Genomic DNA, 26,965 nt, shown 5'->3' with positions numbered 1-26,965 from the left:
AATGAAGCGTCTTCATCTCATTTCTTTCCATCTGAAACGAGTGAAATCTCTTCTGCATTCATTTACATCCTTTCTCTCAAATATGAGGCAATGAATGTGGAATATATATGATCTCCCTTATTTTTTCAAGTACTGACATCTGTGAAACTTTTGGCTTTTTTTGATTAAAAGATTATTCCAAATGTTAAGCTTTTCTCTAAGTTTTAGTTTTTACTTTACTGGGCTTTAAATCCTGCCTTAGCAGAAATTTATCTATAGCTATAGTTAACAAAGTTCTTTCAGAACTATAACAAAGACTTCAGCTCTTCATCCATATACTTGGGAGCAGCAGTGAAGAAGAGTATCGGAGTATTTGTGCCAACCTGTACATTAGGCATACCAGAAATCAGGAGTTCCATAGGCAGCTAATATCTCTCATCACCCCTGGAAGACTTCAGCTCTTCATCCATATGCTTGGGAGCAGCATAGTCTTCCAGGGGTGATGAGAGATATTAGCTGCCTATGGAACTCCTGATTTCTGGTATGCCTAATGTACAGGTTGGCACAAATACTCCGATACTCTTCTTCACTGTGAGGGAAGATACATTCAAATTTTGATATGGGTGGAAAGAGCACCCCTCACAGTCTCAAGTAGCTCAGGAAGAGTCTACAATTGACTTGCACATGTACTGTTCCAATTATGGTACATAAGAGCCACAAAGAAGAATCAAAAGTTGCATTGCTTAGTTCAATATAGCCTTTCATCTCTCTTCTCCTTTAATGTTTTACACTCTTTGTCAATAGTTGCTTTCTATGTGCCAGGGTTGAACTGGCCATTAAACATACAGGGAAATTTTCCAGTTGGCTGCTGCCCTAGTAGGCCACTAGCAGCCAGGAGTAAGCACAGCCAATCCTCAACAACTCGGCTAGAGCCTCAGCCTTCATTGGCAACAATCATTGGTGTCAGCTCACCAATTACCTCCTCTTTCTCAATGTACTGGATGGTCATCACAGTGTCAGGCTATGGATGACAGGCTATGGCAGATAGATTCCTGTACCACTGCAACAAGAAACCCAGGCTCTTGGTTAAATGGCTTTATTCAGAAATCAGATCATTTCCACAGATATGTCCATAGGTTTACTCAGGCTATGGCAGATAGATTCCTGTACCACTGCAACAAGAAACCCAGGCTCTTGGTTAAATGGCTTTATTCAGAAATCAGATCATTTCTACAGATATGTCCATAGGTTTACTCAGAAGCAAGGTAAGCATCTAAGCAGTAAGAACAGATTGACAGGAATGGTAACATGTGGGGAAATCCTTCCTCTTAACGCACACATTTGCTCCTTCCCCCACCCAACAGTAAAACAGGACTTTAGGCACAAACTTGTCCTGAGAACGTCTTGCATATTTGTACTATCAAGTCGAGACACTGAGAAAGCAAGAGATCAAAGTTGAGACATAACAGTGCATGCGAGTGAGCAGTATACAAGGTCAGAAGCACTGAGAGTTTCTACAGTCCGTTAGATAAGGCACCTGTAGCTAAGCCTGTGAAAGAAACAGTTATGACATTAGCAATATGATATCAAGTGACAGCATGAAACTGGTTCAGAACAACAGGTCAGTATCAAATAGTGGCATGGATGGGGCACAGACATGACACACAGGATATAACTATTTATCTGCTGCATGATAAAAGTATATCTAATCAAGATGAATTATTTGCAATTTCAGCAAAGAAAATTCAAGCAAGGTATATGGGGGGAAATGCTGTTCTTGAACTTTTCTGCACTCTCAGCTGATTCCTGACTTTCTTAGCAGTCGATCCCCGAGCACGGGAATCAGTTTGGGTACACTTCTTCTGCACGTTCTCCCTCCCTTTGCAGTTCTACAGTTGCAGAGTCAGTTTATTTTGTTCTGCAAGTGCCTGAAATAATCAAGAGAGGGTGCTATCATCATTCGTGGCATCATCAGTGATGAGACTGCACCCACCCCTTTTTATTTTTTGCACATACTTTTATAGTGATATAAGAGCTGAATTTTTTTTTTAAAAAAACTGAAAATGAAAACATGGAGAATTCTTTGCATGGGGAAACCTAAAAGAGGTGCAGCTCCACTACCCATATTCAAGCTTGGCAGAATAGGTAAATAAAGCTGTGCTGATTAGAGAGGTTAAAAAGTTTATTTAGGAACTACATACTTGAGAGTAAAGGGGAGAGACAGAAATAGGTCTTCACTACCTGACTACATCTTAGAGAAGAGGGAGACAGGAGAGAGAAGAAGCAGGATATTGCCCTGTTTAGCCCAATAGGAGACAAGACAAGGAAATAACCCCCAGGAAACAAGAGTGATGGTGCTCTCACTGTCTTAACTAAGAGCCAAGCTACAAGTGACGCCTTAAACAGGTTGGACACTTGTCAGCTTACCTCAAGTTTTGATGGGAAATGTAGGCGTCCTGGTTTTACAGCTTGGCTCTCCATTACAGCTGCAAGACCAGGATGCCTACATTTCCCATCAAAACTTGAGGAAAGCTGACAAGTGTCCAACCTGTGTCAGGCGTCACTTGTAGATTGGCTCTAAGTGATCCTTGCTGCCCCCTGTGTAGAAGGCTCTTCTTCCCATCTTCCTTCCTTCTTTGCTGCTGCTGTTGCACACCAGACATTGCAATTTCCAACAATTCAAACCAGAAAGCCCTGACTAGGCTGACCCAGATCCAGTAGGTACAGGCTGGCAAGGCAGAGGCAGGCACCAGTGGGCAAATTGACCTCTGCTGCTCTGGGATCTGGGTATGGATCCCAGAGCAGCAGCAACGATGTGCTTTTCAAACTGTGCTTTTTTTCTAGTGCCAGAAATGGCCACTTCCCACCTGGTCCCCCAGGACTTTTGCATTTTTTTAAAAAATCATCATTTTCATAGTATTACATTGACCTACTATTGTAACAATACATGCAGCAGATTCTCTGAATTCCCAGCTTTCATTTTTTAAGAAAAGGAAGTATCTAAACCCTTCCCTTGCAGAGATATAAGGGAAAATGTGTACCCTCCACAATGGAAGATGCTAGAGACCTACTTTTTAAAAATTGAAAGCTGGGAATTCAGAGAATCTGCAGCATGTATTGTTACAATGGTAGATTAATATAAGTCTGTGAAAATGATTGTTTAAAAAGAAAGAAAAAATCAGGAGAGGAGAAAGGAAGGGGAGGGGAAGAAGTGGCTTGATGATGATGAATGTCCTGCATTGAAAAGTGGGGTTGGAGATGGGTGGGAATGGGCAGGAAAACCAAAACAAAACAAACGTTACTCACAATGAAAAAATCTACTCAAAATCAGATTCCAGAAAAAGATCAGGGTAAAAGTCATCTCAAAAGAGCCAGGGAGGAAAGGTGAAAAACCCAAAAAACTAAAGGCAAAAAAATGTGTGTGGAAATCAGGGGGGGGGGAATGAAGCAGTACAGGGCAACAACCAACAGCAAAAAAACTGGTGAAGGAAACCCCCTTATTTTAATGTAAGTGATACTTCTGATATGGATTTTGTTTGTTTGTTTGTTTATTGTCCACTTTTCTCACTGCTCCAGGGCTACTTTTCCTTCCTAGTCCATTCCCGCTAAAGACTTTTAATTAAGATTCCAAGTGAAATATGCAATGGAAAACTACTCATACTGCTAACGTACTGAGTGTTCAATGTAAACTCAGACATTTCCTAGAATTTTCATTCTGCCAGAAATGGCTGAACAATTGAAGACTCTTATCAACAGATGCTATTTCAATCAAACACATAATTTTCTACTTCGTTGCTCAGGCCAACATGCGCACATTTACAAATTGTCACAGCTGGCCACTTCAAAACACTTGCTCTGAAATAATCCACTCTCTATTAACAGGTTTTACAACTTCAGCCCATATTTCTTCTTATATTGTTCATTATATATCTGCAAACAAAACCAACCTATTCTAATTAGCGTAAAGATTTCTAAGATTTCTAATGATCCTAATGGTAATGATCCTAATGGTAATATAATATCCTGAAGTTTTGTGTGCTTTTAGTATATGGATTTAGCAGATTGTGCATTTTATTTTATTTACACAACAATCGTATACCATAATTTGGAACTGTTTGAACAACAGTATGAAAGCAATCTATGCACGGATTCTTACCTGGACTATTTTGTGTCCTATATTTCCTAATAGCTCATTCCTGCATCCAGCGCAGCATACCAAGTTATGAAGATAGTTCATTCTAATTTCTTCCAGTATGCTAGCAGTTTGCTACTGTCCAATCAATCTTAAGCAATGCTCTTTCACATATGAACAATCTTTTTTTGGATAGCACTGGTTTCTTTAATGTAGACAATGAAGAATTAACCGTTCAGATGGATCATTCCTAGAGGTGAGCACAAACCACGAAACTTCCAAACCATGCAGATCATGGTTCATCGTGTTTCACGAACCATGAACCACGAACTTTCACGAACTTGCCCAGGTTTGCAAACTGGTTCATTTGGTTCATGAAAACATCACTTCCGGGTCAGCAGAAGGGCTGCAGAGAGCCATCTCCCCGATGCCTAGGAAACTGATTGATTGGTACCAGGCTGTCTGCAGTAACAAACGGAAATATGAACCAAATGAACCAGGCTAAAATTCGTCATGGTTTGTGAAAAATGAGCTCCTACAAACCGCTGGTTTGCAGACCAAGAACCAGCCCGGTTCGGGATTAACTTGGGTTCATATTTCGGTTCATGCTCACCTCTAGTAATGATATCACTTCTGCTAAAATTTTATGTAAATTGTGTATATATTGCAAATCCAATTTGAAAATAACTCAGATAATTTTAAAAATCTGAATGCCTACAACATGTTAGAATACAAAATTAAGGTAGAATAATTGATACCTAGGAATCTGATGCTGGTTAGAAATTAGAAAGTATCATTCCATTCTCTGCAGCTCTCTAAAAATTGCATGGTAGCTTAGGATGGAGCTTGGCCTTATATTTACTATTATTGGACAGAAAAACATAATGAAATTAAAACATATTAACACAGTTGAACTTAAAATCATTTAATCATGTATGCGTAAGAGAATAATTTTAGAAATAGATTCACAATGAATATATTATGTTCACTGTTACTTCTGTATCTAACAATTATGTTTTGACTCAGAAGGTTTTTCTGGTGGGATGTTCTTAAAATTGTAAGTTTTTAAAAAGAAACCTCACAAAAAGTATCGCATGCTTTCACAATAAAAATTCTGAAGTTTACGGTTTGTCAGCATGTTCAACAGTATATGAAGTACATAGTTGTGCTAAATTGGTATACATATTGATGCTAATAAGAATTACAACAGTAAAATTCTACATTCCTATAAAGGTGATAATATAGAAACCACAAGAACATCTTATGGCCAAAATACAGTTTTTGCCATTTTTTTCTGACTAACAGTGCAATCCTAAGCATCAGGGTGGAAACCACATAGGGAGAGAATTAAGCCTTGCATGGGCGTAAATGGCACTTACATTGACGTAAACCCTTTTCCACCAGCACCCACCTGAGGCGCATTACTGCAGATGGGTTGCCGCCAGCGGACACACTTGGCGGCCAGGTGGAGGTGCAAGTCTGGTGCAAGTCCCCACCGGTTAAGAGGGGGTGGGGTGGGGGGTGGGGCACAAGTTAGTCTGCTTCCAAAGCCACTCCATTCCTGGAAATGCCTGCTGCAGCAGCAGAAATTTACACCAGCAAAAAAGGAAGCGTAACCCATTGGCGCCCATTGAATGGGAAAACTCGAGCCCCTCTCCCGGTGCTCTCCTGAAACTACCATGGGGGCAAATCTGCATGCACTTCCGGGATGGGCAAGCCCCCCCCTGCACCCAATCACCTGCTAATGCACCCTACAAAATGTCCGGCTGCACTGCTCATGACTTCAAGTAGGTGAGCACACGGCTGAAAGCTCTGCCCATCAGCCATCTGCTGAGTGGACTTTGTGCATGAGGCAGGAGAGTGCACTGGAGGGGACTTAGCGGGAAAACTGGGAGAACTTTGCACTCACGTAAGAGAAGAAGGGCAAAGTCCACAGTGTATGGCTAACTTACAATAACTACTCAAGTTGCCTTGTAGGTTATCTAAATGTGAAGTGCCAGCTCAGTAAGGAGCAAGGGAGCACTTACAGGTAAGAAGGAGATGGGGCACTGGTTAACCCGGCTCGCTGATTTGTGCTGGCTGCCCCATCACCTGAACTCGCCTGACCGCTATCCTCTTCAGGTGAGGCTCGGCAGGGGAGGGGACGGTGGCAGCAGCCCCTGTCTGCCCCAAAGGCAGTTGCCCAGAAAACTACTCCTGACCAGGTGTTTGTAACTACCTGTTGAGTTTCTCCCTTAAAGTTAAAATCACCCCCAAAGCAGAACGCTTCCTTGCCAGAGGATCTTGCATCAGCTGGTCGCTAGCTGCACCTTTGGGCCTCCTGCTGCTGCTCTCTACTATGTGCATCTTCCCAGATGTTGGAGTGTGGGCTTGGCCTCGGCCATGGACCAGGCTGGGTTACTTGCAGCACATATGTCTCTTTCCATTGCAGGCACGTTGTGACTCGTCCGGGAGACAACAGAGCATGTCTGCTTCAGCCCTCCCCCCCCCGCCCCAGAATCCTCCACGAGCACCATTCAGATCCAGCCCAGGGAGTCTCAAGTCAGTCCGCGTCTCAGCCTCACCCCTGGGAGCACAGAACAAGGACTGTGCAAACTGCCTTGGCTCTTTTTCCAGCCGAGGGACATTGGCACTTCTTCCAGTTTAATAAAATGGGGTTAGTATTGTTGTTTTCTTGTTTTTATTGATTTTAACTTGTTCACCGCCCAGAGCCCCTGAGAATTGGCGGTATATAAATTGAAATATAAATAAATAAAAACATTAAAAAAACAACAAACTTCTGTTTTTGCATGAATGCCTGACATTGCCAGTAGCCGCCCTCTCAACTCCCCGTCAGAATGTCCTCTCACACATCCCTGCAAATGTTTCAAGTAGCGCCCCATCCAGCCTCCCTGCCCCCTTTCTCCCCTAAATGTAACTTCAGACAGTGAGGTGGGAATTGAACTGTGGCCCATGAATGTCTGATAGTCTAAGCTGCTGGCATCTGATAAGCCAGGAAGATGATCGCTGCATGTGGGAAGTTGCTGTCAGGGGTGGGGGATGTGTTTGCAGAAGCAGTGATGGACTTGAGCAGTCTGGCATGCGGAGGGCTTGTCAGTCCACCCAAGTACTGGGGCATGGCTGTTGAGGTCCAACCAGCATTCTCACATCGTAGAGGTGCAGTGATGTGTTCAAGTGGCGCAGTCGCAAGTTTGTGCATGCTTTTCATTTCCCTCGCTTCCAAACGGCCTCCTGGCCTCCCACATGGTTCCCAATGGGCGTTCCTGTCACTCATTGAAGGCCCTGCCTCCCCCCACCTGCTTCTCTGGAACCTGGGGACTAATTAGGGTTGCCAGTCTCCAGGTGGTAGCTGGAGATCTCCCAGAATTACAACTGATCTCCAGGAAACAGAGATCAGTTCCCTACTATCTGGCCCTACTTTTCAGGGAGGGGGAACCTGTTTCTTGTGGTGGTGGTGGCGGCAATGGGGATTTGCAGGCGCACCAAGCAACAGCCACTGGCCTGTCCCTCATCAGCAATGGGGGCTGGATGGGTGAGAGGGTGGGTGTTTGATCTGGACCTTCACTGCCACCTCGGCCCCCCTCCCTGGCAGGGATGCCTGCTCTCTGACGGGGGGCCTATTGGTGGCAGCAGGGATTGCGGCATCCCCATTGGCTGCGCCACTGCTTGCCCCTCGCATGCATGTCTGGGGAGGGGTGTGGCCAGTGGCTGGTGTGAGTGGGGTTGTCAGAGGAACGGTGGGCAGGCACTCCTGGCAGCCACCGCACCTCCCCTTCTCATGCTCGGGCGCTGGCGGGACTCTCCTGCAAAAGTCCATAGGGAGCCAGGGAGCGGCACCCCATTTACATCGACACATGAGTGATGATGCCGTTTTGGGGGTTAGGATTGAGCTTCCCAAGTCACTGTATTTAGATAGCAGCTGCAAATGTGATCAGGAAAGTTTACAGAGTAGTTGTAAACAGAGTTATACCCTTTTCAGCCCATTGACTTCAAGGGTACTGTGTATACATATACTAAGAAAACACATACTAGTACTTAATCTTAGAGGGAGAGAGAGAGGGAGAGAGTACTTAAAACTATATAGAGAGACAACTTATATATATATATATATATATATATATATATATATATATATATATATATATATATATATATATATATATATATATATATATATATATATATATATATATATATATATATATATATATATATATATATATATATATATATAAGTAGCACAGGAATATTAATGGAAGTAGCCAGCACTACTTACCACATGAAGTATTTTGTTTTCTGTTTCATATACTGTACAGTCCTGGAAAAAACAAAATTAACAGATTAATTTAAGTAAATCAAATACTATGTGAAAAATTGCTTGCTTGTCAATGTATCAAAAACACAGATAAATTTAGGAACAACAGAATGATCTGTTTTTATTTCATGTCTACTGAAGGCATTTTATTTGAATTCTGTTGCCAGCCTTTCCATTTCATAAAGTCATTATCTGATAGTGATAAGCCTTAAATCCTACATACATTTATCTGAGTGATAGTCATATTGAAATGTTAGCAGCTGCACAGAAAAAAAGCTCTGAGGAAATAGGCAATTGAAGATTTTCACGGCATGAAGTTAAATAACATCACATGATTGTTGCTTGCAGATCAGGGCCGATTCCAGACGGCCCTCCTCATGCCGAAACGTCGCGCGGAAAACACGAAATATCGTGTTTTCTCGCTCGAGTTTTGCACGACGTTGCGCAAAACTCGCGCGAGAAAACGCGATATTTCGCGTTTTCCGCACGACGACGCGCGACGTTTCGGCATGGGGAGGTCTGTCTGGAATCGGCCCAGACTACTATTAAAGGGATAGCTGCAGGAACTAGTTCAAACATGCTGCCCTCTTGATTTAGGTGAATAACCACCCACCCCACGGGCCCTGATATTTAGAAAAATGGAGATGCACTGTGTGCGCTGTATTATGATGTTTTAATGTAATTGTAAGTGGTACCATTGTTTTATATTTATGTTTATCATCATGTTGTGCTCTGCTCTGAGCCTACTTGCAGGAAGAGCGGACAAAAAGCCTAAATAATAACAATAACAAGAGCAACAACAACAATAAACCCTGGCAGCTGTACAATTTCTGGTAGGACTGGGTCGTAATTAGGGATGCCAGATGCCCAGCGGGGGCGGGGGATTCCCGCCCCAGCACCCACTTACCTGGCCAGCGGGGGGCGCAGCTTCCGTGTGCTCGCCCCTGCGATGCTGCACACTACTGTGCACAGCAGCTGCCTGGATTGGGCCCATTTGGGCCTGGATCGGGGGCGCTGCAGAACACGGGAGCACTCCTGCCCTCCACAGCAGCCCAAAACGCATCCGTTTTGGCCTGCCATGGAGGGCAGGAGCGCTCCCGCACTCCCCAGCAGCCCCAATCTGAGCCCCTGCGGAGCGTGGGAATGCTCCTAGGGGCCACATGATGACGTCACTTCCCAGAAGTGACATCATCGTGCTTGTGGGAGCACGCAAGCCTCCACCACCAGAGGTAAGTGCCAGGAGCCAGTCCCTCACCAGGAGTTTGAGAGGGCCTGGCAACCCTAGCTGTAATGTGATTCGGTCCTTAATTTCTTGTGGGCAAACTGTTTTGTGTTCATTTTATTAGTTGAAGATGACCAGGAGCCAGGACTTACTTATTTGGAAACCAAATGAGGTATCAAGAATTTCAGCTTGAGAGTATTGGATGTTCCATGAAGCATCTCTGTTATCTTGACAGAAAATAACCCAAAACACTGTGCCTCTCTTGAGGGTGGCCTACTGACTCTGACCTTCTAAATGCTGCAGTTATTGCTTGATCACTGTGATTGGTCATCTTAACCTTTTCTTTCATTGGCTGGTCACCATGACATGATGGCTCACTTGCTAGCTAAATTAGGTCAGATGTGAGGTGAAGTTTGAGGTGAAGTTAAGTGTGTGAGGAGCTGCTTGTGTTCTGAATAGCTGTGTTTAATTATAGGGAGTGTGGCTATACTTCAAAAAGAGTCCAGTAGCACCTTTAAGACTAACCAATTTTATTGTAGCATAAGCATGCATCTGACGAAGAGAACTGTGATTCTCGAAAGCTTATGCTACAATAAAAATTGGTTAGTCTTAAAGGTGCTACTGGACTCTTTTTGATTTTGCTACTACAGACTAACACAGCTAACTCCTCTGGATCTATGGCTATACTTCCTGATGCTTCTTTGTTTGGAGGAAGCCTTATGGCCTGAAGGAATTTTGTAAATGGCTTGAAATTAAGGGACTATTCCTACAATTCATATAAACTTTAGAACCCCGCCTGGCTTTATATACTGCAGCAGTTGATACAAGAATGTTTTGTATTTTTTTTTCCATTTTATCACCTTTTGAATATTAACTTATTATTCTAACTTTTAACTGTGATACAATTTTATGATTTTCCTTTTCTAGTATTTCCTTTGTTTAATATGACTGTTATCTGGATGAATACTATGGTGATCTACAGCCCTAGTGTTTCACCCCTCCACCCCATGCAGTTTTATAAACTTCTACAGCCTTCTTTTTTTCTAAATTAAAAAGTCCCCAAACCTTTCAGCTTTCCTTCAGCAGCCCAACCCCCTTGATAATTTTTTCCAGTTCTGCAATATACTTTTTAAGATACTGTGACCAGAACTGTACATAGTATTCCAAATGAGGTCGCACTACGGCTTTATACAAAAGGGCATTGTTGTAGAGGGAGTAAAGCTTTTATGAAATGTATCAGCTCAGGAGGTGACCTCTATTAGGAATAATTAGATTAGATTTATTGCTTTTATAGTCCGCTGTCTCCATGAGTGGGCTCAGAGAGGATAAACTTCAGTATTAAAATTTACAATTAAAATTTATTTTAAAACCATAAATAAACATACAATTAAGTAATAAAACAACTCTTGACAAGGAACCTAATACTCAGCCCCAGACAAGACATTCCATGAGTTAGGAAATGAAAGGAACAGCGGTGGTCCAACTGATGGCTCCTCAAAGGAGACCAGCAAGAAATTTCACCATTGCCCAACCTCGACCTCATGCCTGGCAAAACATCTCTGTCTTATAGGCCTGGCAGAAACGTAATAAAACTTGCTGTGCCCGGGATTCAGCAGACAGGGAGTTCCATCAGGCTAGTGCCAGGACCAAGAAGGCTCTGGTTGCAGTTGAGGCTAGGCGAGCCTCCCTAGGGCCAGGGACCACCAGCAGTTGTTTATTGACTGATTGGATCACCCTCTGGGGCACATAAAGTCTTTTTTAATTCCTTCCAGTTTTCAATCACAGCCTCACTGCTTTATGTTAGTAATCTTTGCTGTTAGACTCAAATGTTTTCATATTTTTAATATCCTTGCTGATTTACTAGAGAGCTTTGTTTTTACTAAATCTTTGCTGCTATATTCAAATGTTTTATTTCAAAAGTTTTTTTTTGTAATTGGCTTACTGATTGTAATCTCCAGTAAGAAGGGCAGACTATAAATAACAAGAAATAAATTCTCAGTCTCATTCCTAATAATCCCTAGCAAGTTTGACTTTTTTTCCACCTCTGCTGCCCACTGAATCAGCATTTTCATTGAGCTATCTACTGTAACTCCAAGATCTCTTTCAATCTTGGTCTCAGCCAGTTCAGAACCTACCAGCATATATTTTAAATTGATTTTTTTCCCCAATGTGCATCACTTTACACTGATCAACACTGACCTTCATTTGCCCCATTGGGGCCCACTCATCCAATTTAAAGAGATCTACCAGGAGGTCTTCACAATCCACTGTGTTTTTAATCATTCTGAGTAATTTGATATCAACAAACTTGGCCATCATACCGTTCATCTTAAATTCCAAATTATTTATGAATAAATTAAATAGCACTGGTCCAAATAATTTCTGAATGTTAGGCAAACTGGTTTGTAATTCCCTGGGTCCCCTTAGGGCCCCCCTTTAAAAATTAATTTGCTACTTTCCAGTTTTCGAGTATGTAGACTAATTTTAGTGACTCATTAACAGATCACCAATTTCATATTTGATTTCTCTAAGAATTCTCAGGTGTTTACTGTATGGATCTGGAGACTTATTAATTTTAAGTTTGCTGAGTAGAGCTAGACCTTAATCCCTTGTTGCCTCAGTTTGACCTAATTTTTCAGACACCCTTCCCCAAGACAGCACCTCCACTGTGGGAAGATGGCCCACATTTCCCACAGCTATGTCAGTCTTTGTGATTCTGGAGCCCTCAGCAAAAGTCTATGATGCAATCCCCAAATCACTGTCATTTCCCACTGACCTCCTTACCATGTGGCTCCTTGTCCTGTATGAGGTGGACAAGAGCCCCCACTGGAAGCTAGCTGCCCAAGGCCCAGATAGGACAGAAGCCAGCAGTAAAAGAGGCCTGCTCTTTCTTCCACCCTTCTCGGAGGGACAGGATTATGGGCGGTCACCTCCTCAGCACAGGACTTAAGGCAGCTCCCCCAGTTTCTCATTAGCTAAGACTGCCCCTGTCCACAGTGAGAACAGAAGCAAAGAATTCATTCAGCTTTTCTGCCACTGCCCTGTCTTCCTTAAGTAATCTTTCCATTCCTTTGTCATCCCAGCTCATCTGGCTCCCTGGCTGATTTCCTGCTCCCGATGTATTTATAGAAATGCTTAACTTAAGTTGACTCAATATTTTTAGCAACTCTCACCATTCAAGGTAACGGAGCTAAGGGTTTCGTTTGGAGTTGCCTTTCTAGCTCCTTCTAATCATGGCTAAAATTGAACTATTCATCAGCATTCAAATAATGTTCTGAGCATTATTGCAACTGATTGCAACAGGATGGTTTTCATCACTGCAATTTAGGGAAACAGATGCCCTAACAGAAAAAAGATACTAAAAACTGTGAGAAATATCTTGGCAAAGTACAGATAGTATCTGCCATTAGATCTCAAATTCCATCACAGAACATACACACGTAAAAGTAGCCATGTTAGAGCAGACCAGTGGTCCATTGAGGTCCAGCAACCTGTTTCAACAATGGCCAGTCAAATTTCTCAGAAAAACTCACAAGCAGACACAGACAGCAATCTAAACCTGTGATTGAACAATAGGAGGCATCCTGCATCTGAACCCAGAGGTCCCACTGAACTATCATGGTTATTAGCCACAAATATACCTAATCTCCATGAATTTGTCTATACCTCCCTTTCAGAACCACCTAAACCAGTATCCATCACCTCATCTTGTGGCAGTGAGTTCCAAAACTGAATTCCATTGTATAAAGTATTGTTACCATTTGTCTGTCTTGAATTTACTGCCAACCATTCCCTAGGAACATTTCCCCAATCTGAAAAGGTCCTGGGAAGCAGCTCTTTATCCTGCGAGCTAAAGTTACAAGTTTAGCACAAATGGGTCATTTCAGATAGGAAAGGGGGAAGGTTTATGCCCTTTCTTCCTACAGTTCTAATGTAGGCCAGCTGTCATGTCCCGATTACAGACTCACACAGGCAGCAGGCAGGAGGAAGTTCCAAAGTTGTCAGAACAGGAAAAAAATCACAGTTCCAAGGTTCAGGCACAGGTTAGACAACACTCACAGCTTTGAATCCAAAGGGGGTATTCCAAACTCAAGCCCACAGTAACAGGCCAAGGTCAGACATGAGGGAATCAGTTCCAACCACAAGCAGCAACGTCAGTAGTAAGCAAACATGTTGCTTCCACACAGCCACTCCCTTCTCTGCTGCTTTTAAGCCTCATGCTGCTCAGCCACTTGTGCTGCTTCATGCACCTGCCAGCTGTCTCAGTCCTGCTCCTGCAAGCACTCATCATCACTGTTGATGCTGGTCGGTGCTGTGCTGCTAGCCTGGCACTGCCTCTTCTGGCTTGGAGGGCTCTCCTTGTCGTCCTCTGATGGCCCTCCCGAGGCTCTGGTGATGAGGGGGAGAGCTGACCCGTGCCTGGCTCTCTGTTGCCAGCCCAGGGCTAGAAAGCTTAGGGGGAGAGCTGGCTGATGCCTGGCTCTCTGTTGCTGGCCCAGGGCCGGGACTGATGTGCTGGGACCTGGGTGTGGATCTATGTCTGATCCTTCCGAGATTGCCTCCCGCAGTGCCTCTGCCACTGGCCGTGGAGCTGGGTCAGGTTCACCAGCTGCTTCCTCAGAAGAGTGTCTCTCTGCTGGGCTGGGCTGGTCCATGACACTGCAACTCAAGAATTTCCACAGAACCACTGTAATTCAGGACACATGGAGCCACCACAAGGTTGAGCGACTCAGCAGCAGCACAGCTGTGGCTGTCTGCTCTTTCTCCCCTGGGAGAAGGCAAGCAGCTGGGCAAGCTGGGCAAGCAAGCCTGGGCCACAAGTCCTACCGCTGTCACCCTGGCATACATAAGCTGTCACCATTGTAAGAATGTGGAAGCCCAGAGGCAACAGAGCTGGAAGCTTCCTTTCCACCCCCTCAGGACATGGAAGCAGAGGAAGACAGGACAGGCAAGCAGGCCCAGCCAAGCCACCAGCACCACCGCCAAGCACCCATGTGAGTGTGGAGCACATGGTATTTCCATGTGTGACAAAAAAACTGATTATCTCATTTAAAAGAACATATAATTTGAGAGATTTATTAGAATACAGCAATACTTCTCAATGTGCAAGGATCCACTGGATCTTGCCAGAATCCAGCAGAATACTTGTTCTGTAGAAACTGTGCATTTTAAAAATTCACGTACAGTATGAAAAGTTTCATTAATCCTAGTGACAAAACATTATATTTTTAAGAATTTTACTACATGCATTTCTGACCAAATGCCCTTCTGATGACATATAGGTTGGCAAAACTCCAGGAAATTCAGAATATGCATTTCCAAACATAAAAGTAACAGTGATCTTTAAAAAAAACAAAAAAGGTGCTCACTGGTCCAACGTTTTTAGAACACAACCACTGTCAGAGAGACATTACATTGTTGGCATTATGCTGATTAGATCATCATAATGACTGAATGTTACTGAAAAAACAAGGCGGAGTAGATTTGTAGATTGAAAGCTCTGGTGACTTATGGGTTAAACAAAAAGTTTACATTTTCTACCACTCATATGACATAAAAACTCTGTTCAGTTCACATTCTTTTCTTTTTTCTTTAAGTTCAACTACTGTGGGAACTTTCTGGTAATTCTATTCTACAGGTAAGATATATCACACTTGTTAACCTATGTGTTTTTGTGAGACTAGTATGTACCTTTCGTTTAAGAACTATGTTTTAATAATGTACATTTTATAAAATTGTATCAACCCTGAGTAGGGCTGCCAGACCCCCGGTGGGGGAGGGGGATCCCCCGTCCCCACCCTCCCACCCCCACCTCTACTTACCTGGCCAGCGGGGGGGGCGCACCTTCCATGGGCGCCCCCCTGCGGTGCTGCGCACAGCCGCTGCCAGGATAAGGCCTGTTTTGGCCTGGATCAGGGCCACTGCAGAGCGCGGGAGCATTCCTGCGCTCCACAGGGGCCCACAACGGGCCCAATCCGTGCCAAAACGGGCCCAATCCACACCCATTTTGGCGTGGATAGGGCCCGTTTTGGGCTGCTGTGAAGTGCAGGAGCGTTCCTGCGCTACGCAGCAGCCCCCAATGGCGCAATCCAGGGGGCTGCGTGATGACGTCACTTCAAAGTGACATCATCACGCTTGCAGGAGCACGAGCGCACGCAAAGCATGCGCGCGCACCCCTCCCCCCCCAGGTAAGAGCCAGGCCCCAATCTCCCACTGGGAGATTGAGGGGGCCTGGCAACCCTAACCCAAAGCCTCTCATCTCCCATCCCCGCCAGTTCTCCTGACCACACAAGACACCTAGGAGCCTCTAAGAGTTCTGGTTGTAAGTATGAAGCACCCTTGCTTCTGGGTTCTTTTTTGAGTGTGTGTACTTCCTTAGCAAGCAACAGTGGACACAGGCTGGTAAAATATAAAGAAATTTATTATAGAAAGAACACAAGAGTGTGTGCTACGCAGAAACCATTCATGAAAGTATTTAGGCAAGGCAAAAACAAATAACAGCTTGCTAATTCTATGTTCTATCTAGCTAAAATTACTACTTTGCTGGCTATCTGACTAAACATTCTCTGAGTTGGTTCCAAGGCAGGTAGTTCTTACCAAAGTGCATCCATGCCAGCTCACTCTAGGCATCCTGGAGTTGGCATGGAGCTAGAAGCTCTCCTCTTCCATAGCTGGTTGCTGGCAGTGATTAGAAGGTAGCACAGCTGGTCATAACTGAACTGAATAGTGTCCAAAGGTAGAACGGTAGAAAGAGAGAGACTGCCCAGAAACAGTGAGGCCTCTTCAAAGTGGTGGGGGCCACCAGCTCACTCAAGGAACCAATCAGGGCTCGTTACTTAATTGGACATTACCTAAGTGTGAAAGTTTAGGGAGTATGGCTAGAGCTGAGAGCAACACTAGGCACTGATCTTCTCAAGGTCACTTTCTCAAGAAAGATAGGAATGCAGGTGCAGCTAATTAACAGGGGCTGCGCCTCTCTCAGCAAACAGGCCTAGAAGATTTCTCACAGGCATGAAGCCTGAACCAAACTTTTACTCTGGATATGGTGGAATAGGGCCTGCTCCTTACAAATATGTTTTCCTCAAAATGGACCTTGGAAGAAATTGACATTGATTTATTGAATATGCACCAGCTTCTAACTATTGGGACATCAATGTATCAACTGTATTTCCTACATACTCAGCTATCACTGTCTTTTAAAAATTGTTTTAAAATAAGTGTTTAAGATTATACTGGTGCCTGCCATTCTTGAGGTTGGTTTGTATTTACATACTTTTACAGATCTACCTAATAAAGTACAGGCTGAAATACATAGGGACTGTTAAGTTGAATGAATAATTTTTTCCACTGCACCACTTGTTCTTTTGCTTCTTCTTGTTCCGGCTGTTGGTGCAGCTTTCTTTTTTTGTGCTCAAGTACCATTCAGTCATAAAATACAGTATTATAAAATGTTATATTACCATTGGGGCTACAACCATTTCAACAACATTGCACTAAAAGAACAGGATTGCAGTCCGGAGGAACTCCTGAAGGTCTCACCATCGCTTGGTAAGAAAACAGCCATAGGAATATGTGTGTGATATATATTAATTTCAGAATTTGTTACTGTTATAGCTAGGGTTGCCACCCCCCTGCTCGGGTGGGGGATCCCCCAATCCCACCCTCCCCCCCCAGCAGAGGGGGTGCTCCCTGGGGTGCCCCTTCCCCGGGTGGCGCGGCACACCCCTGGGTGTGGGGCGTGCTCCCGCGCTGCAAGAATGGGCGGTGGCGGCCGCAGAAAGCAGGTGGCGGTTGCAAGAGCATGCTGCTCTCATCGCCGCCTCTGCTGCTGCCATGGCCCACTCTCTCGCCACAGCCACCGCCATCCCTGTGCAGCTGGCACTGGCAGGGACAAGGGGCACGGCGGTGGCAGCAGTGAGAGAGTAAGCTGCGGTAGCCGCAGCCTGCTCTCTCTCTCGCCGCTGCTGCCGTGCCCCTTGTCCCTGCCGGAGCTGGCTGCACAAGGGCTGCAGCAAGAGAGAGAGCAGGCCGTGGCCACCGCAGCTTGCTCTCTTGCTGTGGCCGCTGCTGCCCCTGTGTTGCCTGTGCCAGCAGGGACAAGGGGCGCGGCAATGGCGAGAGAGAGCTGCCTGCTCTCTCTGCCCTCCCCGGTGTGCATGATGTCATCACATGGGCGCTTTTGACCCTGTGTGATGATGTCACTTCTGGAAGTGATATCATCACGCACACCGGGAGCATGCGTGTGCAGTCGCAGCAGCTGATGCACCAAGGAGGTAGAAGCCAGCATCCCAGTCTCCCGCTGGGAGACTTGAGGGACCTGGCAACCCTAGTTATAGCCCCAGGGAAGATGTGTGTACACCCTTGCATATGAGAGGCCAAAAACCCACACTTCCACTTCCCTTAGTTATATAGCTTCCCTTTCATCAGCAGTTTGGCAATGGTGAGACTCTGAAGACATGCAGATTGCCAAAAATTAATGAACAGCTAGGCATGTGGGGAAGAAATCTGATACAGCCTTCTTAAATACAGAAAGCAGTATTGCACTCTACTAAATATGTTACAGAGCACAATAAATGCAAAGAAGGTAATATCATGACATAAAAGCTAAACAGAAGAAAGAAAAATAAAACATTCTAAGTAGTCTAACTTAAGATTTACTCTGATGTAACCTGATGGGATGGATATTGCATTCCCTAAAGCACAGGATGTAGAGGCAAAGGCCTCCTCTACCCCTTGCTCCTGGTCCAGAACAACCACACTCACAAAGCAGCTACAGATCTTTTTAAACTCTTTTTACCGATAGGGAGATTTCTTCCCTCCCCATCAATCCTAGGTTTGCGGATCTCTCCTGGATTCTTTAGATTAGCCTGTCATCCATGCATGTTTTGCACGTAGTCTCTGGCTTAATTGGCTATCAAAGGTCACACAAATCATCCTTCTAGCCCACTTTGACAGTTAAGCCAAATAGTGGGAGCTCATCTCCTTTCCTTGACAATGAGAATTTTATTGCCCTCTCTTCCTGAAAAAGAAAGTGTTGCTAGGGTATGATTTCCTGGGGATTCAACAGTTACATTATTCACATTTAATAATGTAACAAATTCTGAATTAATGAAAATTATCAAGAACACAGGTATATACAAGGAGAATTGAAGGAATTTGTGCTAGTTAGTTTAACTGGGAATCCTAGATGAGTAAAAATATTTAATTGCTTAATATCACATTGTTGCCCAAGACAATTTTCCAGGCTGACATTGAATGCTTCCCCTCCACCAAAAAGTAGTGTTGAGATCTATAATTTTTTTAAAAATCACTAACATTATTGCAAGTACTTAAAAGTGTATATTTACTACTTTTTGCATTTTAATACACATTGATGTAAATATTTTAATAGTCTTGAAAAGAGTTCTGCATTTCTAACACACAATTATTTTCATATAATTTCCATAAAACTTGTAGATAAAAATATCTCCCTCAAATATTTAGTAGTATTAAAAGTGCCAGTGGCAAAAGTTTCTATGAACAGACTGAGATTCAGTGAATTTTGGAAAAGAAAGAAGTATGGAAACTTTCACCCACCACCAAATTGTACTACTCCCACACATCATCATAACTTTGCGAAACAAAGACATGATTATATTTTCATACATAGATCTACAGAAACTGAGTACTTTGCTTCATACCATTTTCACTTGAAACATTCATAATGCATACAATCTATCTAAATCTAGGTACCATAACTGGTCACCTTAGTATTAAATAACTGCATTCCATTTGAAAAACCTTGTTTCCTTATAGTTGCTATGTATTTATTTTATTTTTATTTTACTTCATTTATACCCTGCCTTTCTCCCCAATGAGGGCTAAAAGCAGCTTATATTGTTTTCTTCTCTTCCATTTTACCTCACAACAACTCTGTGTGGCAGGTTAGGCTGAGAGAGTGTGACTGGCCCAAGGTCATCCAGAGAGCTTTCATGGCAGAGTGAGGATTCAAACCTGGATGCCCCAGATCCTAGTGTGACACTCTAACTGCTACATCGCTTGGTTACAAGCCCCGCCCCCTACTATCCTGGGGCCCTGCTGGGCTAGGCAGGAAGTGACCTTTTGAACTCCTCCTCACCAGAGGCAGAGCAGAAGCACCTGGGCGGAGGCAAGAGCACATTGGGTGATATTTACCATCCAAAAGAGGGTGTCTGATAAAGAGAGCGTTGAGCAACCAGCGTATCAAGGTGGAAGAGCTCAAACAGAGGTTTGAGGGTGGATGTTGGATCCAAGAGCATGAACACAGCTAGCGTGGAGGGGCAGTCCAATTATTCTGTGGATCCTACCCAGGGGCAAGATTGCATCTTCTGTCCCTAAAACAAAGACTTAATGGTTGTTCCCAAGGTGGGACAAAGGACTGAGAAGTTGTCTCCAGGGCGAGACAAAGAGCTGGCAAACTATTTCCAAGGAGGGACAATGAGCTGGTAAACCATCTCTGGGGTATGACAATAAATTAGGAAGGTTTGATTAGGTCTTCCTGGGCACAATAAAGTTATCAATAATGATTGACAATCCGCGAAGTATGGATGGATGAGGCTATCAGCTCCCTGAATCACCTAATAATATGAAAGTGATTAAGGGTAGATTGATAGGGTGCGTTGTGGTGATTAATTGAAGAACTCTTAGGAGTCTCTCTAGTATCAGGATCCTTAGCACATCTCTGGGGTGTGGGAGGGGGTGAGCTGGCCTTGCTTGTCATTCCCCAGGCTCATATGTTCCATTTCCCGGCCAGGGTCTGGCTTCCATATTTCTGCCTTCTTGGGCAGTAGTTTTAGTGCCTGGAACACAGTCAGAAAAGGGGCTTGTGGCATAACTATATTCATAAGTCTTCTAATATTGTGGGTGCAAGTCTGACCACTAACAGGTAGAGTCCCCACAGAGCTGAGAAGATGCTAGAATCCAAGAGTCCTTTAATCTGAAGTTTTAAGTGGATGGACAAACACACACAAAAAGCAGACTATTGCTATTGAGCACTGGCTGCCTCAAATGCACAGCTTGGAGGTGCAGCAGAAAGCCAGAGAGCCTGTCTGGTGTAGTGGTTAAGAGTGCGGGACTCTAATCTGGAGAGCTGGGTTTGATTCCCCACTCCTCCACTTGAAGCCAGCTGGGTGATCTTGGGCTAGTCACAGTTCTCTGGAGCTCTCTCAGCCCCATCCACCTCACAGGGTGTTTTGTTGTGGCGATAAAAACAACATACTTTGTAAACCATTCTGAGTGGGTGTTAAGTCATCCGGAAGGGCGGTATATAAATCAAATGTTGTTGTTGTTGTTATAAAGGTATGACTGTTTAGTAGGAAAGAGATGGGTTGAATGGTAACTGAAACTCATACCCAATGAGCATATGTTAATTGTGCAACGTGTATCCTTTCACTCATGTACATTTTTTTACAGACTGTATAGTTTTTTTAAAAAAAAATCTTACAATTTGGTATTTGCCTGCGTCTGTATATTAGAGATGTTAATGGCTAGTAATCACTGATCTGTTTGGATAAGAAGCATTTCACGCATACGTGTTTTTAGTGAACCCAATGGGAGATGCAGTTCTCAACACCTTTGCTCACAAAACAGTCACTGCTGCCTGCCATTCAGAAACCTACTATTTAAAGAAACAGAAATTAGCAACTGCAGCTACTGCATCGCTGCTCAAGTTGGACATTGGCAAGACAAAGAGACTCCCAAGGCTTGGCTAACATAAGATCATGACTGTCAAAATGGGTGCTAAACATTTTTAGCATTAAAAAAAATTCCCTAATTACATGTACTTGTACATTCCTTACAGTGATCATAGAATTCTCAATACTTCAGTCACTGAATTCAAGGATTGTCCTGCTTGATTACCACACACAATTATAAGACACACTGTGATGAGCAACAGGTATTAAATAGGTGCTATGATATATGACTTCTTGGGTTTACCAGCCTTTCAATCCAGCCTCAAACGTTGTGGATATTTAGTAATTAACGTTTTATTAAAACACTTCCTATTTCTTAATATTTCTAGATTTCATTGCAGTATGATGCAACATCAAGGAATTAAGACCTACCTGTTTAAATTCAAATACATCTGCCTTAGTACCAGCAATTTTAGATACTCCAGTACTGGTTACCAAGGCAACTAAATACTTTCAGTGAAAAATTAACCATGTCAGTTATATAAATAACTCAGAATGGACAGCACTGTGTTTTGCTTTTTGGTGCTACTCAAACAGTATCAGAACAGAGGAGAGAAAAGTGCATTATGTTTAAAAAGTATTGTTTTGTTTTAAATCTGGGGTAGCATCAAGAAAATTCTAGCATGGTGGGAAGTGTGCCAATATCTTATACTGTCATAATATCAACTCTAAAAAATTTAAATCACAGTTTCAGAGGATTTCTTCTGCAATGAGAATTTTTACTTGTTAGTAGTTTACTTGTTATCTGGTAAGTAACTAATTGGAAAGTCATCAATACAGTTAAATAACAAGCACATATTACACTATACTACAGTTTGATTAGGGTGTAGTATGATGTTTGAATGCAGGAGGGCCATAAATTTGAATTATTAACTGAAGTAATTACATTTGTCATAATGTCTTAATTCAGGAATTGTGATTTGTTCAATAACAATGCCCAAGGAAACAGTCACTGCAGTAAAGTGGAAAATAATCTGCTGTAGTTTGGTATCACTGGTGGCATACAAACCAGGACTTTTTAGCAAACTCTAGTTAGTTTTGATCATCTGCCACTAACCACAGATAATCAGCCTTAGTATAGTGAGAGTGTATGTGAGGGCAGAAGTACACCATCAGCTAGGGGTCTGCGATCAGATACTGTGCCAACTCAGTAAAATGCCTAGATATTTCAGTTACCTGATTGGGTTGGCAATATTCAATATTGCTACTGTCTCCATGACATGATACCCAATTCCAACAATACCCCTCCCAGGATCCTAGCAGAGAGTGCAGTAAGGAGGGAGTGGTCCACAGCTGATCAGAGGTGCATTGAAAATGTAAATGGCCATTGTTTTCTTTAGGAAGACTTAGCCTCCAAAGTCACAAGGTCAGGTCCACCCCCATAAAAAGCCCCAACCAGATGGTGAGAGCTGAAATGATGGATGGTAGACATGGCCTTCCAGAGCCCTTGGCTGTACCTTCCCATGGGGGTTGGTGGGCTGCAGCTGCAGCTAGTGGGCTCCTTGACTCCTGTGAGGCTTGATTCAATGAGCAGCCAAACCTTCTGGGAGGAGGCTGCCAGTCACAGCTGCAGCCTGCTCCCACCCCTGTTCTCTGGATATCAGGGCAAGCTCAGCCACCTCAACTGACTGGAACATGACCCCAGATCTACCAACAATAGAGCTGGAACAGGGCTTAAACAGCATGGAAGTCGAACGCAGCTCAGGGCTGCTAGCATGGCACAGCCTGGCTGCCAGAGTGCCCAAAAATCAGATGTGACTGTGCGGTGGGCTCAGTCTCACTGGTAAAGTAAGTCTGGGGCCAATTCCATATCTTTTCCAGGCAGTAGATCTGGCCTCACAGAAAATAATGGCCCTTTAAAATTAAAGTGCCTATGTGCCACCAACATGCTGGGGCCCCTGCTTTACCCTCCCTCTCTCCTCCTTTTTTAATTCCCTATTGGAAAGTGGGGAACAGCACGTTTGATTTTATTAAGTATCAGAAATATGGTGCTGACAGTTCTGAAATGACAAGGAATGACAACAATACTCATGATAAGTAGCAATAATATGCCCTTCCAGTCCACTCGATATGTAATTTTATTATAGAGTTTTATTTAGTAAAAAAGACAATACATAAAGATACAGTTACACAAATATTAACCAAACAAAAAATCAGCTAACAGCCAAACAAAACATACAGGCTGAGCAACAAAAAAAGAAAAAAACATAAAAAGAAAAGCTAAATAAACTACATGAAGGCTTCCGATTTCCTCTGTGACAAATATAAGTATCATTTTCAAATTTTCTCTTACTCTGTGTTAAAGATAAAGGCTCTCTTTTTTCTAAAGTCCAAGTTCCTTAGTCTATAAATAAACAAACCATTATTGTCTATTTCATGTAAAAAGTCTATAAGGGGTTTCCATTCAACAACAAACGTAGTTATTGTCTTCTCTCTGATCAATGAAGTAAGGTTTGCCATCATTGCAAATTCCAACACCTTTATCAACTATTCCTCCATTGCAGGCAGTGTTGAACTCTTCCAATGTTGTGCATATAATAGTCTTGCTGCCATAATCATATATAAAAACAAAGTTCCAAACCTTCTTTCCAACTGAATATCCATGATTCCCAACAAAAAGAACTCTGGTTTCAATTGCATTTTAATCTTTAAAATCTTTTCAATTAGTAATTGTATTTAGATCCAGAGGAGTTAGCCGTGTTAGTCTGTAGTAGCAAAATAGTAGAGTCCAGTATCTGACAAAGAGAGCTGTGGCTCTCGAAAGCTTATGCTACAATAAAGTTGGTTAGTCTTAAAGGTGCTACTGGAATCTTTTACTATTTTAGTAATTGTATTTGTGACCCAAAAGTTTTTGCTTTCTTACAGGTACACCACATATGATAAAATGATCCTTTATACTGAGCATATTTCCAGCTTAAGTTCAAAGAACCCTTGTACATTCTAGCCAGTTTCTCAGGAGTCATATACCAATGATACAGCATGTTATAAAAATTTTCCTTAAGACTGTAGCTTAATATAAATTTCAACCCTTTTAACCACATATTTTCCCATTGTTCTATCATATCAATTTTTTGCCCATTTAATCTCACATTCTTTCATTTGCTTTTCCTCTGTATCAAATTTCAACAAAAGTTTATACATTTTGGCAATAACATCATCATTTGTACATAGATCTATCTCAAATTTAGTCTTAGATTGCTCAAAATTATAATGCCTCTTGTCTAGTTTAAACCTTTCCAAAATTTGCATGTAAAGAAAACATTGAAAAGTGTCTGGAAATGGCTGCCCAGCTCCCCTGGGACTTTCCTCCACCCCGACACTGCAGGATGATCCTGCAGTGCTTTAGGCTGATCCTGCACTGGGCAGGGGGTTGGACTAGATGGTCTGTATGGCCCCTTCCAACTCTATGATTCTATGACACTCAGGGACCAGCGATAATGGTGAAGCTGCAGCAGAGGCCGCAGAGAAGGCGGCATGGCCCTGGGGGGCAGGAGATGCCTAGGCGTCGGTGCTGATGAATGCCAAAGTGGCCAGACAGCCGGAATACGGCTGCAGGGCCTTGGAGAGCGTCCAGACCACAGCAGCAGATGACAGTGGAGGGTGGGCTCCAACTCAACCAATGGAGACTGACAAAGCAAGCTGCAGGGCAAGTCCCCAAGTGACAGGACACCCTCCTGGCTAGGGTTGCCAGCTCCAACTTGGGAAATTCCTGGAGATCTGAGGGAGAAACCTGGAGAAAGTGGGGTTTGGGGAGGGAAAGGACCTTAGCATGGCATAACTTCATAGAGTCCACCCCCCAAAATAGCCATTTTCTCCAGGTGAACTGATCTCTGTGGCCTGGAGACCAGTTGTAATTCTGGGAGATCTCCAGCCACTACCTGGAGGCTGGCAACCCTACTCCTGACTGCCTGAGATGCTGCCCCCAGCAGATGCTGCAGGCGCACCCTTGCCTGCACCTAGCAGGCTTGGCACATATGACAGCCCATCTACAGGATCAGTGTGACCCCAAAAAGCCACAGTGGCCACCCGGGAGAGGCACCGATGCGGCAGCCAGGCCATGCTGGCTGGCAATGTCCAACCAGTCCCATCCTGCAGGTGGGGCATAAGAGGGAAGGGAGGGGTGGGGTAGGGATATCCCAGGAATGCCCCAGACAGGCCAGTAGTGCTGGAATTCAGCCCAGAGAGGGAGGTTTGCCCCTGGGGGAAAGGTGGGGATCCCCCAGGAAGGCCCTATAAAGGCAGATCCAACAGGGAGGCTGGTGATGAGGAGTAAGGAGCGGACGTGGAACAGAGAGAGAGTGAGTAGGAAAGAGAGAGAGAGAGAGAGAGAGAGAGAGAGAGAGAAGCTGAGAGAAGGAGGAGGATAAGCCTCCACAAAGGGGGGGAAGGTGCAACGGTGCTGTATCCCCCCTCCTCCCCCCTTTCCGAAGCCTATCCTGAGTTGTGTTGTTATTTAGGCCAACCTGGAAGGCATGCCCAGATTGGGCTCCGATGACCTGGCTGTAGAGTCTGACAAGGATTTCCCTCTATGGATAAGTCTTCTCTTTTTATTTTAGCTTCACCTTGTGAAAATTCCAATATATCTCAATACGTCAACCATTTGAATGTTCTTGCCATTTCCCTTCTAAAATGAGCTTCCTGCAGTAATAACCACAGGGGTATTTTCAGGCAGATCCTAAATTATTCCATATTCTCAGAATAGCATGCCTAACATAGTGGTTATTAAATTCTGCATTAACCTTAGCTTTATCATACCACAAATAAACATGTAATTCAAATCTTTAGTCATGTTCTTCTAAATCCAATAATCTACTGCTTTTTGATAAGATGCATTCTTTCATCCATACAAAAAAGCAGGCAGCACAATATATTTTCAAATCGGGTAAGCCCAATCCTCTTCTTTTCTTTGCATCCTTCGATACCTTGCATTTAACGTTTCATTTTTTCCCTTGCCATATAAATCTAGATCTATCTTTCTGCCATTGTTTAAATGGTGCCTCAGTTGTCAAAACTGGAATTTTCTAGAATAAAAATAACAGTCTAAGTAAAACATTAATTTTAATAGTAGCTATTCTTCCCAAAAATGATAACTGAATTTTATCCTATTTTACCAAATCTCTTAATTTCATTCCAAGTCTTAATATAATTATTTTGAAATAACTTACAATTCATATTTGTCAAAATAATACCCAAATATTTTAGCTTTTTCTTAGTTTTAAACCCTGTTTTGTTTTCCAGTTTCATTTGGCCCTGTATTTTCATATTTTTGTTAACATTTTAGTCTTCTGTTGACCTTAAAATCTGCCTACTGCATCAAATTCTTTCATTTTAAGCATTAATGTTTCAATTCCCTTTAGTGGATCTTCCATGACCAACATCAAATCATCATCAAAGGCTCTTAACTTATAAGGGGGATTCCGCATGATCAATTTTGATCGGACTTTCTGAGCAGTCATGCTGCGGTGGAGTCCTATGAATCCACTTCTCCCCTATTCCACATTAGGCTTTTGTTTTGCATATTTCATCGGCTCAAAGTCCATCATGCGGAATTTTGACAGGATAAAAATCGATTCCTCATCGCTTTTTCCGGGGGAAGTGTTGAATGA

At 43.3% G+C, this 26,965-nt stretch overlaps 1 protein-coding gene across 4 annotated transcripts in view; it reads right to left on the bottom strand.

The window, feature by feature from the left end:
* CNKSR2 (connector enhancer of kinase suppressor of Ras 2) overlaps nucleotides 1–26,965 on the bottom strand; it is a 281,178-nt gene that overhangs the window by 173,830 nt on the left and 80,383 nt on the right. For all 4 annotated transcript variants that reach the window (XM_054973601.1, XM_054973600.1, XM_054973602.1 and 1 more), the window contains exon 5: nucleotides 8,388–8,429. In XM_054973601.1, the coding sequence (XP_054829576.1) occupies nucleotides 8,388–8,429 (42 nt within the window). The remainder of the gene's footprint in view (nucleotides 1–8,387; nucleotides 8,430–26,965) is intronic.

The sequence above is a fragment of the Eublepharis macularius genome, chromosome 3, assembly GCF_028583425.1.
Source record: "Eublepharis macularius isolate TG4126 chromosome 3, MPM_Emac_v1.0, whole genome shotgun sequence".
Classification (NCBI taxonomy): Eukaryota; Metazoa; Chordata; class Lepidosauria; order Squamata; family Eublepharidae; genus Eublepharis; species Eublepharis macularius.
Note: the sequence above shows the minus strand (reverse complement) of the source record. Positions and strands in the feature narration are given on the sequence as shown.